This window comes from Oryctolagus cuniculus, chromosome 1 (assembly GCF_964237555.1).
Source record: "Oryctolagus cuniculus chromosome 1, mOryCun1.1, whole genome shotgun sequence".
Lineage (NCBI taxonomy): Eukaryota > Metazoa > Chordata > Mammalia > Lagomorpha > Leporidae > Oryctolagus > Oryctolagus cuniculus.
In genome coordinates this window covers 148,334,435-148,355,649 of record NC_091432.1, presented here as the reverse complement: position 1 = coordinate 148,355,649, position 21,215 = coordinate 148,334,435, and the positions used below count along the sequence as shown (strand labels likewise).

The 21,215-nt window shown below is 42.4% G+C and overlaps 1 protein-coding gene and 2 long non-coding RNA genes across 4 annotated transcripts in view; 2 read left to right on the top strand and 1 right to left on the bottom strand.

Moving 5' to 3' along the window:
- LOC100355171 (uncharacterized) overlaps nt 1-7,130 on the top strand; it is a 191,559-nt gene extending 184,429 nt beyond the window's left edge. For both annotated transcript variants that reach the window (XR_011379419.1, XM_070050415.1), the window contains one exon: nt 6,619-7,130. Coding sequence is in view for 1 of the 2 variants with exons in the window: in XM_070050415.1 (XP_069906516.1) it covers nt 6,619-6,671 (53 nt within the window). In the remaining variant the exon portion in view is untranslated. The remainder of the gene's footprint in view (nt 1-6,618) is intronic.
- LOC127491322 (uncharacterized) overlaps nt 298-21,215 on the bottom strand; it is an 84,940-nt gene continuing 64,022 nt past the window's right edge. Inside the window, exon 3 of the long non-coding RNA XR_007919956.2 lies at nt 298-398. This is a non-coding gene — a long non-coding RNA (uncharacterized lncRNA). The remainder of the gene's footprint in view (nt 399-21,215) is intronic.
- On the top strand, nt 10,314-19,716 carry LOC127491325 (uncharacterized). Its single transcript, XR_007919961.2, has 3 exons — nt 10,314-10,459; nt 10,789-10,888; nt 19,590-19,716. It is a non-coding gene; the product is annotated as an uncharacterized lncRNA (long non-coding RNA).

The following is a 21,215-nucleotide window of genomic DNA, read 5'->3' as shown; positions in this document are numbered from 1 at the left end:
AAGTCACTATGCCACAACACCTGCCCCAAGGGGAAGCTGTTAAACTGGAGAAGGCCTCTGCAAGGATGTGATATGCCAAGTCTGCTGAGGAGACGAGGTCAAATCCAGTCCCAGGTCTGTGGTTACTCAGTTTGTGTCTTTTTTGTCAATATTCTTAAAACCTCTCCAGGACCCCTGATTCTTAGCTTCTGCATTGGAGTTTGCTAATAATGTTCACCTTGACAGGGGTGTTCTGAGAAATAATAGGTAAACAAGTGCGAGGAGCTATATAAATGCTAAATAATGATTACAGTAATAACCTTTTATTCAAGTCGGCCCCATGATAGGCAGCTCACACTTGGATGCCTTGGCAAATGTGGAAATCGATACGGCTGCTCCCCATGCACACCAGCACCATCCTTTAAAATAGAAAAAATAAATGAGCCGATGATCATGATATTCAAAGTGGTTAGCGAGCAAATAACTGTCTTTGGAGAAAGTCAGCATGTGAGTGTCAAAGGGAGTAGCAAGGTAAAGGCATGCTGCTGTGCAGAGTTGGGAGAGACCAAGTGGGCAGTGCAGCTGGAGGCTGGCAGGTGCACGGATCCCTGCTACAGGGTGGGACCCCTACCCTCACCAGGACTAGGCGTTGTCACCACCCAAAGCACTGACAGACAGGCAAGGGGGTGAGAAAGGCCTGGATCTGCAACATGTTTGCCAGCAGCCACATCTGGCCCTTTTGGTCTATGAAAGCCACCCTTGAGGGGAGGACTGAGATGCTAGGGCCAAGGGCCTTTCCTTGGAAAGGTACCAAGGAAATGCGAAGAGATGGAGGGAGGAGGTGAATGAACATAACATTTTTTCCTTTTTTTTTTAAAAAATTATTTATTTATTTAAAAGGCAGAGTTACAGAGAGGCAGAGTCAGAGAGAGAGAAAGAGAGGTCTTCCATCTGCTGGTTCACTCCACAGATGGCTGCAATGGCCAGAGCCACGCTGATCCAAAGCCAGAAGCCAGGAGCTTCCTCTGGGTCTCCCACATGGGTGCAGGGGCCCAAGGATTTAAGCCATCCTCCACTGCCTCCCCAGGTCATGGCAGAGAGTGGTATCGGAAGAGCAGCAGCTGGGACTTGAACTGTCGCCCATATGGGATGCCAACACTGCAGGCAACGTCTGCGTCTTCACCTGCTATGCCAAATTTCTGGCCCCATTTTTTCCCTTTCTACAGTGAAATATTCTGTTGCCTAGAGAGACTTTATTCCTGAACTTTCCTACACAATCGGACATAAGAATTCCTCTGGCTCCTCTTTTTCCTTCCTCAACACCTCTCCCCAAAGTATTAGTGAAGACCACCACTCTAGGAAATCTTTTCTTGGGTTCCTACCACCTCTTTGATACAAATATTCATGCCCCAGGGTGCTTCTGCTTCTCTCCCATGGTACACTGGCAATCACCTTGTGTGCCTGTGCAGACACACACACACACACCCATGACTGAGCTTTTATGGAGTGCCTGTGAAGTATGGACCATATAGCAGAAAATTTTAAGTTGTTGCATCTTCTCTGGAAAGCAAAAAGGAAGAGAAGACAATAGAAGAAAATGCTGATTTTAAGGCTGGGATCTGACACCCAGGGCTTAGCTCCATATTGACTGCAGAAGTCACTTTCCATGCAGAATTAAGACGCTGTATGAAGGCCGGTGCCGTGGATCACTAGGCTAATCCTCTGCCTGCGGCGCCGGCACTCCAAGTTCTAGTCCCAGTTGGGGCGCTGGTTCTTTCCCGGTTGCTCCTCTTCCAGGCCAGCTCTCTGCTGTGGCCCGGGAAGGCAGTGGAGGATGGCCCAAGTCCTTGGGCCCTGCACCCGTATGGGAGACCAGAAAGAAGCACCTGGCTCCTGGCTTCGGATCGGCACAGTGCGCCAGCTGTGGTAGCCATTTGGGGGGTAAACCAATGGAAAGAAGACCTCTCTCTCTCTCTCTCTCACTGTCTAACTCTGCCTGTCAAAAAAAAAAAAAAAAGATGTTGTATGAAGATTAAAAAGCCTCCAGGTCATACTTCACTTAAAATTGGTGTGGGGGGGGGGGGCATTGTGGCATAGCAAGTTAGGCTTCCCCCTGCAGCACTGGCAACCCATATGGGTGCTGGTTATGGTGCTGGTTATGGGTGCTGGTTATGGTGCTGGTTAGTGTCCTGGTTGCTCCACTTCCAGTCTGGCTTTCTGTAATGTGCCCAGGAAAGCAGCAGAGGATATGGAAAGATAGTCTTGTCAGGAAATTCAGGTTTAAATGAGAGAGGGAGAAGATCAGATCCTTGGACAAAACCTAGTTGACTGTAACCAAATAAAATAAATTTAAAATGTTAAGCACATTGTGATACTACATTTGAAGTACTTTGGAATAACATATGGCATGGGACATTGTACATGCTCAATAAATTTTCTGCTGCCAGCTAAGGTCTGGTGTTAATTTCCACCTCCTAGTGGCTCAGGCGGCTTGTACTTGACTCATTTGTTCAAGTGCACCTATGCGTTCAGGTTGGGTGTGGGAGGCCTGGGAAAAACTGTCTTCAGGAGATATGGTTCTCTTCATGGCCAAATCAATCTGGGCTAGGTTGATTCATTAGTAGGCAGGCCTAAATGGTTTCCAGATTTTTGTTTTTTAAAGATTTATTTATCTATCTGAAGGCGGAGTTACAGAGAGAGAGAGAGAGAGAGAGAGATTTCCCATCTACTGTTTCACTTCCCAAATGGCTGCAGTAGCCAAGCTGAGGCCAGAGCCTGGAACTCCATTCAGGTCTCTCACGTGTGTGGCAGGGGCCCAAGTAGTGAGCCATTACTTGTTGCCTCTCTGGGTGTGCATTAGCATGAAACTGGATTGGAAGTAGAATAGCCAGGCCTTGAACCTGGGATGCAGTGCCATGCCACGTGCCCACCACTGGCACTTCACTTGTCTGACTTACCTTCTTTCCTCAGCCTCTGCTGGCTCCTCTCACGCTGTGCAGGGAACTGAAGTTGCAGTCTCTGTCCTCTTAGTCCTATGCTTTGCTGATAGTTGTTCCTTGCTATCTTTGACTTGTTCATTTTTTATTAAGTCTCAACCTTGTATCTCGTCTGTCCTCTTGCAGCTTCTCTTTTAAGTTTTAAGTGGGAGTCAATCAATCAGTGATATCCATTAGCTAAAATAAGTTTGATAGTTGGGAGAAACTGCTGAATCTATAAGAGTGTCTTTGTAGCCTTTATTAAGCGCCATCTGTGTTAGTTGGCAAAATATTTCTGACTTGCTAGGGAGCTGGTTGGTAAAAAAGTCAATTAAATATTTGTCAAATGAATGAATGAATGAATGAATCCGTATCCACACCTAAATGTACACCAGCATTTGTAGCATTTATTTTTTTAAAGATCTATTTATTTATTTGAAAGGCAGAGTTACACAGAGAGAGGAGAAGCAGAGAAAGAGAGAGAGAGAGAGAGGTCTTCCATCTGTTGGTTCACTCTCTAATTGGCCGCAATGGCTGGAGCTGCACCGATCCGAAGCCAGGATCCAGGAGCTCCTTCCGGGTCTCCCACGTGGTTTCAGGGGCCCAAGGACCTAGGCAATCTTCTACTGCTTTCCCAGGCCATAGCAGAGAGCTGGATCAGAAATGGAACAGCTGGGTCTCAAACCAGTGCCCATATGGGATGCCGGCGCTACAGGCCAGAGCATTAACCTGCTGTGCCACAGCTCCGGCCCCTGTAGCATTTAAATAATACAAAAATACAAAGGCTGGTCCTTGGCTTAAGAACTGCATCTTTTCATATCCTTCATCAAAAGACTGCTTTGAAATAGAACAGAGGGCCAGAACAGGTTCACTGTTTATTGTGCTAAAGAAGAAGTTATTTCTTAAAATGGAATGTTAGCAAAGCATCAGTTAAGGCAGCAACAGATGCCAATGAGCTAAGGCACTCTGGAGGCCAAACACTACTCTTATCAGTGGACTTTCTACATGTCCATAAATAGCCAAATGCACGAAACTAGATGAATAATATGAAGCAAGTACTCTCTACACACTTCAAGGACACAAACTTTTTTCTTTTTTTGATGATTCATTTTATTTATTTGAAAGAGTTAGAGAGAGAGAGAGAGAGAGAGAGTTTTTCCATCTGCTCGTTCACTCCTCAAATGGCTGCAGTGGCCAGGGCTAGGCCAGGCTGAAGCAAAGGGCCAGGAGCTTCTTTCAGGTCTCCTACATAGGTGCAGGGGCCCAAGGACTTGGGCCATCTTCTGCTTCTTTCCCAGGTGCATAAGCAGGGAGCTGGATCAAAAGTGGAGAAGCCAGAACTTGAATTAGCGCCCATATGGTATGCCAAAGTTGCAGGTGGCAGCTTTACCCATTGTGCCACAACACCCAGCCCCAGGGACATAACCTTGACATCACTTTGGAAGCCCTCCGCTCTCCTGTTAAATAATCTACTTAGCTTTCTTTATCATTTTGCCATCTTTACAAACACCCCTGAAATAAACTTTGGTTTCACCCAATTTTGAACTCTAAATAGATTTTAACAATTCTAAACAACTGCATGCTTATTTGATTTGAGAAAGAAAGTCAGTTGGTTTTTCTTAAAATGAGGTAGTTTGAAGTGTGCCAATCTCTACTGGAGACACCACTCTTTAGCCTACTTTTATGTTTGCTCCGTGCCGGTCACCCTCCTCCTTACTACTTCAAAGGCATCCTTCCCAAAGCTGCCTGTGGTCTTACTTAACATTAATGCTTTCCAAGATCCAGTGTAACTTTGAATGATATTGAGCTCATCACCCTGAAATGGATGTTGATATTGCATGATCACCACTGTAATTATTTCTAATTTGTGCTTTACTTCAAAAAGTCTCTTCCTCTAAATTCTGTACTTTCAAAACGACATCTATAGCTTTAATTACACCTGGCAGTAACCTCCTCTTACCACAGAATCTGGTCATGTACCATATCCAGATTATATAATCAGACATCATCAGCTATTCTGCTTTATAAAAAGTGTATATATCAAGCCTTGAAGAGTTACAGAATTTGCAATGGAATTCTTGACCCTGGCTGGAATTATTGTTTGTGATTATTTCAAATAGCAGTTGTGACAAATGATGGGAGACTAGTTAAATTATCTACCAAGCCGGGGTGAAATCATCCTTTAGGCTGCAGTGGACTTAGTGAATCTACTAAGTACAACCCCAGGGGGTGACTTCTACAGAGATTAAATCAGATTTGGGCAGTGTTAAAAGGGTACTTTGGGTACATCACATCGCCTTCCAGATTCTCAGCTAATCTGAGTTTCCATGAGGAAGAGGTTTTGTGGGTACTTTGGAGGAGAAGTTGGTGGAATGCAGTCTGAGAGGAGCAGGCACAGTGTCTGGTGACAGGCTCCATGGAGCAGAAAACAGAAGACAAAAGTGAGAAGTTGGTGTTTGTGAAAAGACATTATCAGGAAGGAATGCTAGCATTCTAAAGCTTACATTGCCACTCTGAACACAGTATTTTGTTGCTTATTTTTTTTTGCTTGATTCAAATTTCATAATGAATTAAGTAGATCTGTTCCCATTTCTGTGCACTTGGAGACAATTGCTAGAGAACCGATAGTTTTATGTAGGTCTTGAGGAACAAGATTGGTGAGGAATGTTAGTCAGACTCTGAAAATCCTTCAATCACGTATATGGACTTTATCCTTCAGGAATCATTGAGTCGTTTGTTATTTGTTTGTTTACAGGGGCTGGGTGGAAACCACAAAGAGAACCACTTTTTAATGATTCCTAAGGGGATAAAGACTCTAGAAGAGAGAATTGGTAAGGTTTTACAGCCTTGGAAAACCCGGCTGGACTAGGCTGGTAGCGGTGGCAGTGAATTGTAAAGAAAGGGATGGATGCAGCTCACATTGTAAGGGGGGGGGGGGGTTTGGTTTCATTTTGTCATTTCAGCCACTCGGACTTGATGATGTTCAACTTTCTTATTTCCATTTATGTTTTCCTTCTCCCTTCAATGTTCATCTTTTTCTTTCCCATTTTCTCTCTCTTGTTTCTTTTCTTGCATTCAAGGAAATTCTCTTATTACCTCAATACATTAGATGGGGACTTAATCAGTAAGATAGGTATCAGATGGGAAATGTGATTGGAAACTTGTTAATCCAAGACTTATTAACTAATTATAATATGTTGCTACTGTTTTAAAATTGACAGAGAATAATTGTATATATTTGTGGGATATGGGGCTACAGTGTCCTATTTCAATACCTGCTGTTGCTGCTTAATTAAAAAACAGTTTGTGTGTGTGTGTGTGTGAGAGAGAGAGAGAGAGAAAGAGAGAGATGAAAGTTAATGAAGAAAAAGAAGAGTAGACAGAAAAGACAGTTACACTCAATAATTCCTTCATTCATGCAAGAAATACTGTGTTTCCAGAGAAAAACAAGCAAAAATACAAAGAAAATGTAATAAATATATATAAATTTATATAACATATTCATTTATAAATATATAAATATAATAAATATAAAATAATGTACATTATTTTATTATGTTTTATGACTTAGTTACCCTTCTGAAACAGTTGGGTAGAGGAGATGTCAGGTTTGGAGACACAAGACTAATGCGTGATGAGAGTCTTCTTTCTTCCCTCTCTGCAGGTATTTTTTCATATCAAAAGAGGAAGTCCGCGGGGGCTGGTGCTGTGGCTTAGGAGGCTAAGCTGCTGCCTACATTGTTGGTATTCCATATGGGTGCCGGTTCGAGTCCCAGCTGCTCCACTTCTGATCCAGCTCTCTGATATGGCCTGGGAAAAGCAGAGAAGATGGCCCAAGTCCTTCTCCTACTCCACGTGGGAGACCTGGAAGAAGCTCCTGGTTCCTGGCTTCAGATCGGCGCAGCTCCATCCATTGCAGCCAACTGGGGAGTGAACCAGTGGATGGAAGACCTCTCTCTCTCTCTCTTTCTCTCTCTCTGCCTCTTCTTTCTCTGTGTAACTCTGACTTTCAAATAAATAAATAAATCTTAAAAAAAAAAAAAAGAGGAATTCTAACTCCTACTCCCCTAAAACTTCGGCTGGCCTTGGTAACTGGCTCAACCAACAGAGTGCTATGGAAGTGACTTTCTGGGCCTTGTGAGAGTTGGTTGTTAAAAAAAAAAAAAAAAAAAAAAAAAAATCAACCAGGGGAGGCACCATGGCTCACTTGGCTAATCCTACGCCTGCGGCACTGGCATCCCGTATGAGCGCCGGGTTCTAGTCCCGGTTGCTCCTCTTCCAGTCCAGCTCTCTGCTGTGGCCCGGGAAGGCAGTGGAGGATAGCCCAGGTGATTGGGTGCCTGCACCCGCATGGGAGACCAGGAGGGAGCACCTGGCTCCTGGTTTCAGATCAGCGCAGTGCCGGCCGTAGCAGCCATTTGGGGGTTGAACCATTGGAAGGAAGACTTTTCTCTCTGTCTCTCTCTCTCACTGTCTAATTCTACCTGTCGAATAAGTAAAACAAACAAACAAACAAACAAACAAAAAAAAACCCTGGGTCTTTTGGGACATCTACTCATGGGATGCTCCCTTTTGGAACCCAGGAACTGCACCATGAGAAGCTCAAGTCACATGGAACAGCCACATGGAGATTCTCCAGGTGGGAGCCCAGATGAAGTTCTTCAGTTAATAGCCAGCATCCATTTCAGGCATGGAAAGCCAAGACTCTGTGGCAAAAAATATGCTATACAGAGGATCTCTGGGACCTCAGTGGAAAGAAAGGGCCATCAAAGAAGGATATACGTTTCTCTAAAGGGAGGAGAGAACATCCACTTTGCTTACGGCTGTGTCCAAATACTAATGGAGTCTGTGGTTACAAAAGGCTTCCATAGCCTTGGCAGCCAAAGACAAGAGCCTTGGGTGGTCCTTGATGTTGTAAATAAGAGTGTTAATTGTGAAAGGAACAACAGAAGTCACTGTGCCCTTACTCCTCATGTAGGACTACCATTCTTAGTGAGTTGTACTATGAGAATCGATTGCAAATCTTGTTCTCAAACTCTATATGTGGTGTGTGTGGGGGTGCAAACTGTTGAAATCAATGCTTAACATGGAGTTGGTCCTCTGTATATAAAATCAAACTAAAAATGAACCATAATGAAGAAGGGGATGGGAGAGGGAAAGGGAGGTGGGGTGGGAGTCAGGGTGGGAGGATGGGTATGGGGGAAAGAAAAGAACCATTATATTCCTAAATTTGTATCTGTGAAAAAATGCATTCATTAAATAAAACTTAAAAAAAAAATAGCCAGCGTCCTCTGCCAGCCATGTGAGTGGTTCTTTCTGATGCACATCCCAGTTTAGCCTTCAGATGATTGTAGCCTCGCCAAAATCTGACTATACTTCCCGGGAGACTCCAAGCAATAACTGCCCAGTCAATCCTAGTCAACACACAGGAAAACGCAAGACAAGAATAAGTGAATGTTTTAAGCTACTGTGCTTCAGTGTTGCTTGTTACACAGTAACAGATCACTAGAATGTTTTGTCTTCTCTTATGTAAGACATGAAGAATACATATATTTTATCAAATACCAGGAAAATTCATAATGCCACTTAGAATGCATACTTATTTTTCTGTGTGTGTGTGTGTGTGTTTTTTCCTTTTAAAGATCACTTTATGGGGCCAGCGCTATGACACAGCAGGTTAAAGCCCCACCTGCAGCTCTGGCATCCCATATGTGCACTGGTTAGAGTCCCAGCTGCTCCACTTCCAATCTAGCTCCCTGCTTATGTGCCTGGGAAAGCAGGGGAGGATGGCCCAAGTGCTTGGGCCCCTGCACCCTTGTGGAATACTTGGAAGAAGCACCTGGCTCTTGGCCTCAGCCTGAACCAGCCCTAGTCATTGCAGCCATTTAGGGAGTGAACCAGTGGATGGAAGACCTCTCTCTCTCTCTCTCCCTCTCTCTCTGTCTGTCTCTACCTTTCTCTGTAACTCTGCCTTTCAAATAAATAAAAATAAATGTTAAAAAAACACTTTATTACTTACTAGTCTTGAATCTAGAAACTGAATCCACTTATTGATCAGAAATCTTCCAAGATACTTAAATATTTTGACTGTAATATTTTGAGTACTGATCAAGAAAATGTGATGTAGACGTGACAAAAATAATGATTGTATTTATTTATTTATTTATTTATTGACAGGCAGAGTGGACAGTGAGAGAGAGAGAAAGAGAGAAAGGTCTTCCTTTGCCATTGGTTCACCCTCCAACGGCCGCCGCGGCTGGCGCACTGTGGCCGGTGCACGGTGCTGATCCGATGGCAGGAGCCAGGTACTTCTCCTGGTCTCCCATGGGGTGCAGGGACCAAGCACTTGGGCCATCCTCCACTGCACTCCCTGGCCACGGCAGAGAGCTGGCCTGGAAGAGGGGCAACCGGGACAGAATCCAGCGCCCTGACTGGGACTAGAACCTGGTGTGCCGGCGCCGCAAGGCGGAGGATTAGCCTAGTGAGGCATGATTGTTTAAATCCTAGTTCAGTCATTCATCATTGGATGACTTCTTTAGCATGCCTAGTTACCAATATTATCATTTATTTGAACGTGTTTAGTAATGGCTGATAAAACATTTAGTAAGTGTTATTTTCCTCTCTTCTTATGAAATCCTGTAATCGTAAGTGCAACCTTGTTGAAGAGTAACATGTTATCATTTGGCGTCCTAAAACTGAGCATTTTCTTTGTCAGATACATTCCTTGTTGTATATTCCATGAGCTGTCATAGTGCTTCTCTTCACAGTGTGATCTACCTTCTGTTTCCTGGGAGGATGACTTGTTTAATAGGTTTTGGAGACTCATTCTGTTGATAGAGTCTCATAAAAGCACTTTTGTAGCAAGCTTTGGTTTTCAAGGACATGACCCTGTTCATATCTTGAATGCAGCTCCCTGCCCTAGTGCAAATGTTAATAAGTTAAGTGCATATCAAATAAGAATTTTAATTCAGTTCATCATATGTTTATGTATTTAAATTTAAGAGTCAAATTGATATAATTGGTAACATTACCCATTTGCTTTGATTTGAGATGCCAAGTGATTGAAAAAAATTTTTAATTTAGAAGCGAATTACCTCGCTTATTTGAATTTATCATTTTTGCATAATTAGTATGAACTAATTTAATTTGCAGTTATCCTTTTAAATGACTTAAATGATGTCTGCTGAGATACTCAATGCCACATGATTAGTGGAGTCATCCTGCATATTTCTCCATTCTCATAGGAGTAAAAAATATTAAAGTACAACTGTGATGCTTAAAGAGAGAATTCACAGCTTGATCCTTTTTCTATGAATTTCCTACTTTTTGTTCTGCTTTGTTCCCCTCATCTCACTCTAGGGTGCATTAAGTTTTCCAGAAGGACCATATTTTGCATTTGGAGATGGAATGTCTTCCTTGTTCAACTCTATCCTGATCTATGCTATTTTCACTGGATGTTTAGCTCACATCTCAGATCTGCTAAGGGAAGACTGGTTATACACTTGGTAAGTCATGGTAGAAATCCCAAGCCACTGCTTCTGTTGGAGACTGAGGCTTCTAGAGCAAATACTATTTTTTAATGATGATTTTGATGAGTCTTAAAAGTTTGGGCTTTTCCTTTTTGCTGTAATGTAAATTTAAAATATGTCATCTCAAAAACATAAAAAAAAATAAAAGGAAATGGAAAGTGGGTGGGAGGGGAAAGGGAAGGGATGGAGGGAAGAGAATGTCATTGTGTTTTTAGAATTGTATCTGAAATCACATTCTGTTAAAAACTAAATTGATTCTGTTAAAAACTAAAAATTAAAAATAATTTGGGCTTTTCAAACTTCAGGTCCTGCATTAAGAAATAATTTTGTGGTTGTGACAAGCACCTAAGAAACTGTGAAACAAACTGGAATTGATAATGTTAGAGTATGTTATATGCAATAAAGGTGAGTAAAGATTCATGCAGTTTTTATAGTAGGCTTGGGTGTATGTATAGTGATACAAATGATTTTATATAATTTTTATGTTTCTGTCCAAAGTCGTTTGGAAGCCACTGCCTTGGATTCAAACTGTCTGATGCAATTTGACAATAGTTGACAATAGCAGTTTGAAGTGCCAGTATAGCTGAAATGTAACAGCATAGATAGTTATTAGTTGCCTATTTTAAAGGGATCAGTGAGTTGCTTCTGTCTGAGAAGCTTACCCTGGCTTGGACATTTTCCAAAGGGCAAGTACCAGTTACCCCCATAAACAGTAGGAGTCCAAATGTTATCTCTCTGGGAGGCAGCAGATTTAGTTTGTGAAATTGCTCTTGGCTGCTGGGGCTATGTTTGGCAGTACTGTTCTTTCTTACCCAACTAGATCAGAAATATCCAGTTTTCTCAAGGTCTCTGTTTGCCTCTCTATTAATGAGTTTTGTTTGGTAGACTGACAAATTAAAAAAATTTTTTAGCTTATTAGAGAGAGAGAGAGAGAGAGAGAGAGAATATCCCATCTGCTGTTTCACTTCCCAAATGCACATGATGGTTGGGAGAGGGTTGGGAGAGGGTTGGGCCAAAGTCAGGAGCCAGGAGCCAAGAACTCAATACAGGTCTTCCATATGGGTGGCAGGAATCCAACCACTTGAGCCATCACCTCTGCCTCCCAGGGTTTGCATCAGCAGGAACCTGGAGTCAGGAGCCAAAGCAAGAATGGAACCCAGGTACTCTGCTATAGGATGTGGGCATCTTAACCTCTAGCCAAAACACCTGCCGCTGGGCTGGCAACTTCTAATCTTTAACTCTCCTTCTTTGCTGGAGAACTTCTCCTTTCATACCCATAGTGTCTAGAGAAAATGGGAAGCAGCATTAAAGGTTATTTACCAAACCAGATGGGTTTGGTAAAGGCCTACTCATTTAGAGGAAGTTTTCATCCCTGGCATTAGAAAGTTAATCCTAAATTAGAGTAATGCAGTGTCACACTTTCAGTCTACTGTAAGCTTTAGAGAGAATGGCACAGCTTTCCAAGATGATGAATTCTTTTATAACTTTTGTGTTTTGACCTTTTTACTGATGAAAATCAACCAAACTCATCATTGCTCCCTTCCCCACTCTCCACCAATGGTTCTGTTATGCAAGTTTTAAAATATGCACTCAAGATGATAGTTGGCAAAGATTGAATTTTCATGTAACATTTCCTTTTTTCACAATATGACATTTTCTTTTTTTTTTTTTTTTTTTTTTTTTTTTTTTTTTTTTTGACAGGCAGAGTGGACAGTGAGAGAGAGAGACAGAGAGAGAAAGGTCTTCCTTTGCCGCTGGTTCACCCTCCAATGGCCGCCGCTGCAGCCGGCGCACCGCGCTGATCCTGGCAGGAGCCAGGAGCCAGGTGCTTTTCCTGGTCTCCCATGGGGTGCAGGGCCCAAGCACCTGGGCCATCCTCCACTGCACTCCCTGGCCATAGCAGAGAGCTGGCCTGGAAGAGGGGCAACCGGGACAGAATCCGGCGCCCCAACCGGGACTAGAACCCGGTGTGCCGGCGCCGCAAGGTGGAGGATTAGCCTATTGAGCCACGGCACCGGCTCACAATATGACATTTTCTCTCCCCCTCTTTTTTTTTTTTAATATTTGTTTGTTCATTTGAAAGACAGACTAACAAGGGGTGGAATGGGGAGAGAAGAGACACAGGGAGAGAGATCTTGCTAGTTTGCTTTCTAAATGATTGTAATAGCCAGGGCCTGTGCCAGACTGAAACTAGGAGCCCAGAATTTGTATCTGAGTCTCCCATGTGGATGGCAGGGACCCGAGTGCTTGGGCTATGACCTGCTGTCTTCCTAGGTTCATTAGCAGGAAGCTGGATTGGAAGTGGAGTAGCTCAGATTCGGATCAGGCACTCTTGTGCAGGATGTGGACATCCCATGTGGCTACTTAACCTGCTGTGCCAAAATTCCCCCATCACAACATTGTCAAGGATAGCTAGAACCCTTTTTCTTAAGGAGTTTGCAGACAAATTAAGAAAACAAAATATATGCGTTTGTTAAAATATTTTTAAAAGATTTATTTATTTTACTTGAAAGTCAGAGTTACATAGAGAGAGAAGGAGAGGCAGAGACCGAGGTCTTCCATCCACTGGTTCACTCCCTAATTGGCTGCAATGGCCGGAGCTGTGCATATCTGAAGCCAGGAGCCAGGAACTTCTTCCCAGGTCTCCCACGGGGCTGCAGGGCCCAAGGGCTTGGGCCATCTTCCACTGCTTTGCCAGGCCATAGCAGAGAGCTGGATCGGAAGAGGAGTAGCCAGGACTAGCCCATATGGGATACCAGCACTGCAGGTGGCAGCTTTACCTGCTACACCACAGCACCAGCCCCAAATAAATTGTTAAAATATTAAAATGTCATTCTAAAATATTTTCTATAGCTCAAAACATGGTGTAAGGCAGATCCCTATTTAAAGGGGGAGGACTTATAGGTTGTTGTCAGGGAGCCTCTTAGAGTGCTCTTAAGAACAGTGTTAAAGTGAGGACTGAGACACATTTTGTTCAGCCAAATCTAATTTAAATGGAGAACGTCTCCTAAAGCACTGAAATTGATTTTGTCCTCAGCTCCCCTTTGCTGTAAATTCTTGTGATCACAGAATATAGAGAAGGGAGATATTTGGTGTCCATTCTGTTTTTCTCGTTTTATATATCAGAAAACAGGGGATCAGAGCAAGGAGATCATTAAGATCACCCAATTATTTAGTCATTTACTTGGGTCTACAAGGGCTGCAGAAGAGGAGGAGCATTTGTGAAATATTTTGTAACTAGAAGAGTCAATAGCTGCAGACTTGGTACATAGGCTGAGGAACTGGATATTGAGGGAAAGGGAAGATTCAGAGATGTTTCTTTGGTCACTAGCTTTGGCATCTGTGCACTTGGGTGGCACTCATTTTGTAGGAAGACATGAAAAGTACATCTGTGGAGAAAGATGGTAAGCTTAGTCTGGAATTGTTATATGTTGGGTGCCTTTGTAAATCCAGGACCATGTGTTGCTGTTGAATATACACAAAAGGAAAACCATGAGATGACTGGGTCATGACAGCCTAGTAAAAGTACTTCTAAAGGAAGTTGTTATCATCCATAGCCTCTCTGAAGCCAAGCAAGATAAAAATGGAAATGTGTCCATTAGAGTTGGCTTTAACAAAGTTGTTGGTGATCTTGGCAAGTGACGTATCAACGGAATGGTGAGGCTAGAGGCGAAATGTAGTAAGCTGAGAAATGAGTGGGAGATGAGTAGAAAAGTGAATAAAAACAACTAACAGGAACTTTGGGTCAGTGAAAGGGAGGGGAGGAGTAGGGTAATTCCTGTAGGAGATGTAGAGGGGTGGTTTTATTTGATATAGGAGAGAGTTGGGCATGTTTAAGTGCTGATAATAAAGGGCCAGTTTTTCTACTGAAGTAATTTTTCTCTTTTCTGTCTCCTGCCTTCTGTCTAGAGGTCTATATAGTTCCTGGAAATCCTGAGTAGGTCTTTAGGAACATCAGCATGATCTCTTTCTGATCCATTACCAATAAACAGCTTTTGTTACCATCCCATAAGCCCACATTCCCCTTGGGCTGCTTTCCCGTCACTCACATCTGCATTAAGGGAAGAAAATCTCTGAAATTTGCTGGTGGGGTAAAGAGAGCCAAAGAGATTTTATTGCATTTCAAAATAGCCAACTGGAAAATACACATGTTTAGACCAGTTTTTGTTGAAGATCTGATCATTTCATTGCTTACTATTAGTACCTGTTAGAGGACAGATACTATGGGTTGAGTAGGACTTCTCTTTGGTGTCTTAATGTTAATGGTTGATTGATTAAGGATGAATTCTTGATCAAATTATGGCATCTCTGATGTGTGTCTGATGGGAGGATATTATATCTTTGGGGATGTGCTTTCAGAGAGTGGTTCTCATAAGAGAGTTGATTGTTTGAGTTCAAGTTCTGTATAGCTGCTGTTTCCTGGCTTGTCATGTGATCATTCCTCCATACCCACCATGGCCAGAATCCCTCAGACACCAGACTATGGGACTGACCCATCCTGAATGGTAACCTCCAAACTATAAGTTGAAACAAACGACTTCTTTATCAAGAAGCTCCTCTCAGCTATTTTAGTTAAAGTAACAAAAGGCTGATTAGTAAATTATTACTCACACATCTAGTAACTGACTTTTTTTTTTAAAGATTTATTTGAAAGGCAGAGTTAAAAATAAAGAGAGGAGAGCCGGCGCCGTGGCTCAATAGGCTAATCCTCCACCTTGCGGCGCCGGCACACCGGGTTCTAGTCCCGGTTGGGGCGCCGGATTCTGTCCCGGTTGCCCCTCTTCCAGGCCAGCTCTCTGCTATGGCCAGGGAGTGCAGTGGAGGATGGCCCAGGTGCTTGGGCCCTGCACCCCATGGGAGACCAGGAAAAGCACCTGGCTCCTGGCTCCTGCCAGGATCAGCGCGGTGCGCCGGCTGCAGCGGCGGCCATTGGAGGGTGAACCAGCGGCAAAGGAAGACCTTTCTCTCTCTGTCTCTCTCTCACTGTCCACTCTGCCTGTCAAAAAAAAAAAAAAAAAAAAAAAAAAAAAAAAAAAAATAAAGAGAGGAGAGATATAGAGAGGTCTTCCACCTGCTGGTTCACTCCCCAAATGGCCACAATAGCTAGGGCTTGGCCAGATCAAAGCCAGGAGCCAGGAGCTTCATCCACGTATCCCATGTGGGTGACAGGGACCCAAGCACTTGGGCCATCCTCTGCTGCTTTCATAGATGCATTAGCAGGGAGCTGGGTTGCAAATGGAGCAGCCAGGACTCAAACCCACATGGGATTGGCTTTTTAGGTGCCAGCTTAACCCATTATGCAACAATACTGGCCCCTATTAACTGACTTTAAATTTTTTTTCTCAATATTGTTTGTTGATTACCTACTTTGTAGCAGGTGCTTGGCATGAAACACATAAAAGTGACCTGAAAGTTTTGATTTGTTAAGTATTTTATGTTTCAAAGGTAAATTTCTATAGTTTACGGTATTTTTATCATTTTAGATACTATATTCCATGTGTCAAAACTGTCGTTACTTCTGAAACTTTTTTTTAATCCTGTGCTCAAATTTGCTCTCTGTTTATAAAACAGGCTCTGCTGTGTGATTCTTTGTAGGAAAAAGGCAATGTAGAAATTGAAGGAAAGTTGACCTGGGTTCTCTCCCCAAGGGTGCAAGATCGTGAGGCAGGGGGTACAATCCCAGGAACAATCCACAGCATCCAGCCAACCTGACTGTTGCTGGGGGCCTCTCTTGGTTCCTGCCTTCTTCTAGTTCACTGAGTTCTCTGAGACCCTTCTAAGAAATCTCTGCTTGCAAACCTTACCTGGTTTGCCTTCAAGAATCCTGACAGATTCAGGATCACCATGGAATAGTTAAGCAACAATTAAAACATTTTTATTTATCTAACACATATGGACTGCATGTATTGTGCTAAATGCTTAATTTTTTTAAAAGATTTATTTATTTTTATTTATTTATTTTTTATTTTTGACAGGCAGAGTGGACAGTGAGAGAGAGAGACAGGGAGAAATGTCTTCCTTTTGCCGTTGGTTCACCCTCCAATGGCCGCTGTGGCTGGCGCACTGCGGCCGGTGCACCGTGCTGATCCGAAGCCAGGAGCCAGGTGCCTCTCTTGGTCTCCCATGGGGTGCAGGGCCCAAGCACTTGGGCCATCCTCCACTGCACTCCCTGGCCACGGCAGAGAGCTGGCCTGGAAGAGGGGCAACTGGGACAGAATCCGGCACCCCGACTGGGACTAGAACCCGGTGTGCCAGCGCCACAAGGCAGAGGATTAGCCTATTGAGGCATGGCACTGGCTTAAAAGATTTATTTATTTATTTGAAAGTCAGAGTTACATAGAGAGAGAAGGAGAGGCAGAGAGAGAGAGAGAGAGAGAGAGAGAGAGGTATTCATCCACTGGTTCACTCCCCAATTGGCCTCAATGGCTAGAGCTGTACAGATCCAAAGCCAGGAGCCAGAGCTTCTTCTGGATATTCCACATGGGGGCAGGGGCCTGAGCATTTGGGCCAGCTTCTACTGCTTTCCCAGGCCATAGCAGAGAGCTCGATCGGAAGTGGAGCAGCTGGGACTCGAACTGGGTGCCCATATGTGATGTTGGCACTGCAGGTGGTGGCTTTACCCGCTACGCCACAGCACTGACTCCTAAATGCTTTATTTTTTTTTTAAATATTTATTTATTTGAAAGAAAAAGTCACAGAGAAAGGGAGAGACAGAGATACAGATCTTACACCCACTAATTCACTCCCCAAATAACACCCACTGCAACGGCTGGGACTTGGTCAGATTGAAGCCAGGAGGCAGGAACTCCATCTGGGTTTTCCATGTTGGGGCAGTGGCCCAAGGACTTGGATCATCTTCTGCTGCCTTCCCAGGTGCATTAGTGGAGATCAGGATCAGAAGTTGAGCAGATAGGACTTGAACTGCTGACCATATAGGATTCTGGCATTGCAGGCAAAAGCCACTATGCCAATTTCTGCTAAATGCTTTAAATAAATGCTTCACACAAATAAATGATGTTACCAAATCCTCACAACAGCAGAGTGAGGATTGTATAGTATATTCTTTCAAGAATCTCCTTGAAGGTCTCTTCTTCGAAGGCTCTTATATAAATAGTGCACAAAATAATATATGCCATATATATTATATATAACAAATGTTATATAACATATATATATATTTGTTATATATAAAATATATATATATATATAATATATATTCTTTCAAGAATCTCCTTGAAGGTCTCTTCTTCGAAGGCTCTTATATAAATAGTGCACAAAATAATATATGCCATATATATTATATATAACAAATGTTATATAACATATATATATATATTTGTTATATATAATATATATTTATGCAATAGCACTTCAAAAAGGTCATGACAAAATAGAATAGAAAGATAGAAAGATAAGTTTATTTTGGTGCAAAAATTTTTTTTTTATTTTTAACTTTTATTTAATGAATATAAATTTCCAAAGTACAGCTTATGGATTACAATGGCTTCCCCCCATAACGTCCTTCCCACCCACAACCCTCCTCTTTCCCACTCCCTCTCCCCTTCCATTCACATCAAGATTCATTTTCGATTCTCTTTATATACAGAAGATCAGTTTAGCATACATTAAGTAAAGATTTCAACAGTTTTTTGGTGCAAAAAATTTTGAAATCCATTTGTAGGAGGTTCTTTAAAAATTTTAATGAAAAATGTGCATTATGAAAAACTATGTGTATGAATTCCAAAACTTTTTTATCAAAATAAACTTGTCTTTTAGTCTTATTTTCCATGAACTTTTTGGAAGTACCCTCAGATATGTAATATATTTATATAATATATAATATGAGGAAATGTGTTTGTTGCAACAATTAGAACACTGCTTGGTATCCTTGCATCCCATATGGGAGTGCCTTGATTCCAGTCCTGGCTTTGCTTCCAATTCCAGCTTCCTGATAATGCATACTCTGGGCATTAGCAGATGATGGTTCAAGTCCGTGGGCCCCTGTGACCCACATGGGAGATCTGGATGGAGTTTCAGGTTCCTGGCTTTAGCCTGGCTCAGCACTGGATATTGCAGGCACTTGGAAAGTGAGCCAGTGCTGTGGGTATTTGGGATGGAAGTCTCTCTGTCTCTGCCTCTTAAAAACAATATATAATATAATGTGCTATACATATTAAGAACATTATATATAATTTTTATGTCCTTACTCTTACTATATTCTTTTTTATTTATTTATTTGACAGGTAGAGTTATAGACAGTGAGAGAAAGAGACAGAGAGAAAGGTCTTCCTTCCATTGATTCACTCCCCAAATGGCCGCTACGGCCGGTGCTGCGCCGATCCAAAGCTAGGAGCCAGGTGCTTCTTCCTGGTCTCCCATGCGGGTGCAGGGGCCCAAGCACTTAGGCCCTCTGGGTCACAGCAAAGAGCTGGACTAGAAGAGGAGCAACCAGGACTAGAACCCGGCATCCATATGGGATGCTGGCGCTGCAGGCAGAGGATTAATCAAGTGAGCCACAGTGACGGCCCCATTACTATATTCTTACTATGAGTCAGATACTATGTGTAGCAGTTCACACATGTTATTTCATGTCATTCCCATCTGAACTCTGGGAAGTAGATTTATTATCTTAATAACAGAGAGAATGAAAAAGGTCAAATAATGTTGTCAAGACTTATCTAGGAGTTGCAGATTTAAAATTTGACTATGCCTTGTATTGTTTTGTTGCTAAACCAATGTGACTACTCTTAACCCTCTACTACTTGCCTCTTCCACGTCACTGTACTGGTTTGGGAAATGTTTTGTTTTTGTTCTGGAATCTGGTAGAGTCTGTATTTGACTTGTTTTGTTTCTTTCCCCAAAATTGCCTCTGAGGAAAGGCAAATCTGCATTATATAGGCCACTACTTCCCTTCTTCTGTCCATGGCAGGCATCACCAGTCAGTGATTACCATATCCCACTGAGCCAACTCAAGAACACAGCTTCTCTTCTACAGGAAGTCAATCCCATTTAGTAAGAGACAAATCCCATTTGTCATCCAAGAATTACTCTTACAAAACTATGCTTAGTAAGTTGTTGATATATTTCTATTTTCTCTATTTTACAGATGAGGAAATAATGATTAAAGAATTAAATAAGAAGCCATTTACTTATGGATATTAGCAAACACTAGATTTTTGTAGGATTTATTGAATTAATTCACATATAACTCTTCAGATTGTTTCTTGGCATGGGTAAGTTAGCTATTACTATTACTCCTCCAAACACATGGGTACATAAGAATCAGTAAATCCACTGAGACAAAAAGGATGTTGGTGTTGCCAAGGGCTGGGAGAGTGGGATGCAGAATGGGGAGGGTAGGTGTGGATTTTTCTTTTGGAAATTTTTGAAAGTTCCTAGACAGCAAATTGTCTTCCTGCACATGGAGTGATGAAATGTTTTGGAGCTAGATGGAAATGATAGTGTATAACATTGTAACAGTACTAAATGCCAATGATTTGTATGCTTCAAAATGTTTAATTCATGTTATGTGAATTTCACTTCAGTAAGTCACCCAGCTTGTGGTGGATCACACAGGTCCAGGAGACACTTGGGAGAGGGTACAGCCTTGAAATTTGTATCCTGGGATCTTCCTTCCCCTTACCCCAGTCCCGGATTTAGTAATATAGTAAGAATTTGTACCTAAATAATCTTTTGCTTTCTAAATAACGTGCTTTTTTAAAATGCTAACATGCTGTTTCAAACATCAGAGAATGTCCTTCCTCAGTGGTTGATAGCTTTGTGAGTCTGGGTTGAAAAGAACAGTTGAAGTGTCCCCACCTCAGGCAGGAAAACAAGTGAATTGTTGAAGCCCTTTATAGTTTACAAAGCTGTTTAAGAGAACAATTGGTTACAAATAAGAGGAAATTTCCACGTGCTGAGTAACCTATCCAACGTGAACGGTAAACATGACTCAAGAGGAGAGGTGGAGCCAGAAGGGAACCCTTGAGGTTCATAGAAACTTCTCTTCTGCTCTTGGCTCCATCTTTACTGATTGCAAAAGAGACTCTAAGACTTCAGGGCTGGGTCTGTTAAAAGCAAAGTGACATCAGTGGTCTCCTTTCTCTGTAAGCAGTGCCACTGAGCTTGCTGGGGTCATTTTTGGGCTGGAGAAACTATTTAGTCTAGGCTCAATAGATTTTAGTTTACAAGACTGGGAGAGTCTCCTTGGGAAGATGTCAAACTTCAGATCATCCACAGCTAATCTCAGCAGTTTGCTTTATTTGTAACTGTGTAAATGTGTTGTAGCAACAACCAAGTTCATAAACACAGCCACTTCATTGGTCGCTCTTTCAAAACAGGAAGGTATTAATAAACAGCTACTTTTCATGTGAAGGCAACTTGACATACATAATATGGCTAAGAATTATGTGGCCACAAAAACCCCCATGTTTCATTTATTACATGTTATTCCTTGTATTTGTTTTGAAAGGATTTTGAGGTAGCCTTCACTCACTTTCTGGGGCTTTGCCAGTATCAAAGATGGAAGCCCAGCTATCTGCCAGTGCTGTGTAGCCCTAGCTCTGATGCAGCAGTGAGCACAGAGGGGTGGGCACAAGGGTTACTTCTTGTGCTTGCAAAACTTTAAAGACATCTTTAAAGCTTCCAGATGTTCTTGTCTGTTTTTCAACGTGAATTATGAACCTTCTTTCTCTGCCACTGGGGATATTAAGACAAATAGCACATTTTCTCC